The sequence below is a fragment of the Elephantulus edwardii genome, unplaced genomic scaffold, assembly GCF_000299155.1.
Source record: "Elephantulus edwardii isolate Elephantulus edwardi_28Jun2011 unplaced genomic scaffold, EleEdw1.0 scaffold00002, whole genome shotgun sequence".
Classification (NCBI taxonomy): Eukaryota; Metazoa; Chordata; class Mammalia; order Macroscelidea; family Macroscelididae; genus Elephantulus; species Elephantulus edwardii.
This window is the reverse complement of record NW_006399752.1, coordinates 41250380-41254217: the sequence shown is the minus strand read 5'-3', so window position 1 is coordinate 41254217 and position 3838 is coordinate 41250380. Positions and strand designations below refer to the sequence as shown.

At 39.2% G+C, this 3838-nt stretch overlaps 1 protein-coding gene across 1 annotated transcript in view; it reads left to right on the top strand.

Moving 5' to 3' along the window:
- Positions 1–3838, top strand: part of UNC79 (unc-79 homolog (C. elegans)) — a 291864-nt gene that overhangs the window by 143464 nt on the left and 144562 nt on the right. The window contains exon 22 of the mRNA XM_006879101.1: positions 3099–3256. Coding sequence (XP_006879163.1) covers positions 3099–3256 — 158 coding nt within the window. The remainder of the gene's footprint in view (positions 1–3098; positions 3257–3838) is intronic.

The window sequence follows — 3838 nt, the reverse complement described above, 5'->3', positions numbered from 1 at the left end:
CTATGAGTCACAAGCGACTCGATGGCACATAGCAACAACAACAATTTACAATTAATAAATCATTGAATATTTAAAACTCAGTCATTCTATTTTTGGTCTCATTTCTGTTACCAAATATATGGTTTCTGACTACCCTTCTTTCTTCATTGTTTCCAACTTTTGATGTCATCCCACATGATTCTTATGTTTTCTTCATCTTCCTTGCATCTCATTTCTTCTTTTTTCTTCTAAGAGGTTCTCATTATAGGTCTTGTCTTCTGTCTCCCTGACTTTCTGTTCCATCTCTTATATCCTGCTCTTTTGTTTCTCTCATATGCTGATAACATCTGTAATATAAGTTTTGTTATTCTGAATTGCATTTTTCATGCTTTTTTACTGTCTTTTACGCCACTGGTTTAACTGTCTTGTAAAGGATTTTCTTGAAGGCTCCTACTTCTCCACTTGTGGCTTGTAAAGAGGGCAAGGGCCATGTAAGGAGCACTATATCTGACCTTGACCAACTTCATAGGAGGAAACTGTGCCACCCACAGCATCAGTAACACAAAAGCAATTCCCATGAGGTCCGACATGTCCCACATGCTCCCTGCCTCATTACTATATTCATCTCAACACCAATCTTACTGCTTGGCTGGGTCCAAAAATCTGCTGTGATATCTCACAGATCACACAGACCCATAATGGGGGAGTTAAAAGCTTATAATTCAGGTTAATGACAAAATACAGTTAAGAGAACTCCCAAAACATGCACACAAGGCACTTGAGCCTCGAGCCTCATGGGTCTAATTAGACAACAAAGTCTCAGTCCTGTCAACATTGGCTTCTCCTATCCCAGATTCCCATCTCCCATCCAATTCCCCAGCTGTTCCTGCTGCTGCCGCCATCCTGAAAGTGTTGAAGAACATCTCTCTTCACTGGCTAGTGAAGAATATCTTTTGGTGTGGGAAGAATTCCCTTTGGTGGGGAAGGAATTCCTATTCTCACCAGCTAGAGGTATTAAATTTATGGACATGACTACATGGTCCTCTTGTGGAATGATAGATAGCCGATCCATTTGTGGATAGGCCAGCATGCCTCACTAGCATGGTCCTGCCCATCACCATTGTCATTCATCTACACTAGAAAAGCCATATTGAGAGTCAAACTCCACAGGAATCTGATTCTTTCTTTCATTATTTGTAATTTCTGAAGCACCAATCCTTGGAATTCCATGTCAGAGTATTTCTCCAGCCTTACTATCTCTGAAACATTCATCGACTCTGTTATCTGTACTGCTTTTTTGGGGGAGAAGCCTTGTTTTGTTTTTTTTACAGTGTTTAAACTTGACTGCAGCTTCCTTGACATGATGTGAGGTTCTTATTAGTATGTATGAGACAACTTCTGTTGTTTCTAAGTGGCTGCCTGCTGTCTTGTCTATGTGTGCCTTTGTTATCTTTACGATACTGTTGCTTTGTTGTTGACAGAATTTGTAATTTATAAGCTGGTGGGTTTAAGATGTGACTGTCTAGATGATGAGGCTGGATAGTCTGCGTTAGCAGCAATCCAGGAATGATATTGGTGCCTGGGTGGTGTGGCACAGCCGAGTGGGTCTGCATCACTGTGGTTCCTTTGCAGGAAAAGGATGAGCAATCTACTCCTGTGTGATTAACTACCTCTGAAAACCAGCTAGAGGTTCAGCTATGAGTCCATTCTGACACACTGGCACACAACAACAAATTTTATATATATATACACACACATACATACATATACATATACATGTGTGTGTATATATACACATACATATACATATACATATACATATACATATACATATACATATACATATACATATACATATACATATACATATACATGTGTGTGTATATATATACACACATACATACATATACATATACGTGTGTGTGTGTGTGTGTGTGTATATATATATATATACATTCTGCATTATTCTCATAATAATTGATAGCTTAAACTAGCTAGGGTGAATTTTTGATTGTTATTATTTAATTGAAATTGACTTGTAATGGATTTTCAGGGGCAATGAATTGCATCGGGAAAGATTGTCCGTATTTCTCCCACAGAGCTGGTAGTGGATTCAAACTGCACATCTTTGGGCTGTTAGCACCACTCTTTTACCACTAGGCCACCAGCATGCCTTTTCACCAATTGTGGTCTGGTTTCTGGAAGCTGTGGAAACCAGATTGCTGTGAGTCAGACTTCACGGCACTGAGTTTATTCTTTGGGTCAGTAGTTACAAAATGTCATCAAGGACACCTTTCTCTTTCCCCTGTCTAATTTCCCTTCTTTCCTCCTCTTTAACTGAAGTCTACTTCTGTCTAGAGACAGAAGGCTATGGTTGGCTTCTTGTTAGGAAGGCTACCACTGTGATGTGGGAAGGAGAGCTACAGACCAGTATGGTCTTTCATTATTGATATTTATGAAGAAAAGAAATCCTTTCTGTCCTAAGAGTCCACGTCAGTACCTGAAAAAGAGGACTCTGATATCTCCATGGTTACCATCTAGTTCTCATAGTCTAGCCACCCACACCATTCACTCTAATCTAGATGTTAGAATATGTTGGTCAGCCTGGGTTTTGTGTTCATCTTTATGATGTTAAAGGTGGGAATCTTGCTTGTTGGTGGAAAAGCTTCTCTTAATAGGAAAAGAGTGGTGATCAGAATGGTTTACTGAGCAGGCAACATCAACAACATTTTCCTGATGTTCACTATTAGGTAAAAGAAAAATAGGTTAGCACTTCATCATCCCAACAGTTAATACAAATATTATGTATTATTCAATTGTCGCTGTTCATTTACATAAGCAAATTTTATAGAGCTGAGTTAAAAGTCAATAGTTATTTTCTACTTTAAAAGCATATGCTAAGTGACATTTCCTGTATTGTGACAGTGTCATTTTTTTTAAAAAAAAGATTAAGACTAGCACATAGGAAATTTTTTTCAGAGCACGGTTTTGGGAATGTGTTCCTATTCGCTACCTGCTAACTACTGAACATGAATTGAGAGTCATTTTTGTTCATTTTTTTTTGTGGGAATTGTCACAATGTGGGTAAGCGACCACTCTTGCTTCTTCTTGATTCCCAGCCTGTGGAGAGTTGTGAAATCGGAGTTCTCCCAGCTGTCTTCACTGGCGGTCCCACTCCTTCTCCATGCTCTGTCACTTCCTCATGGTGCTGACATCTTCTGGACAATCATAAACGGCAACTTCAACAGCAAAGACTGGAAGATGAGGTTTGAAGCAGGTAACTGCGTTAGCTCACAAAGAAATGTTCTCTGGGTCCCCAGTCAGGTAGCATCCAGGTATGAGATCTGCATTTGGCCCTCCTTTTTCTTCTTTTCCTTTTGAAGGTTATTCTGTGACTGTCACTGTTCTTTGATGGCTCTACTCACCTAAGCTTGTTCTACAATAATAGTTCACATAATTGTCTTTAGGCAGGAAGACCATTTCCAGGCTTGCTGAGGGCATTTCCGTTTATACAGCTGATCTCTGGTGGTGCAGTAGTTAAGAGCTTGGCTGCTAACTGAAAGTTTGGTGGTTCAAACGCAACAACTGCTTCTTAGGAGAAAGTTGTGGTAGTTTGCTCCTATAAATATGATTGCCTTGGAAACCCAGTACGGCAATTCTGCTCTGTCCTTCAGGGTCTGTGTGAGTCAGACGCTACGTGATGACAATGAGTTTAATGGATTAGTCTAGTTTATGACTGTTACCCAAGTGCCATAGCATTTTCTAGAAAATATGGAAGCAATTACATATAGATATATACACATATGAGATATGATTTATGTATAATGAGATATATAGCTATATTTTTATGTATATGTGA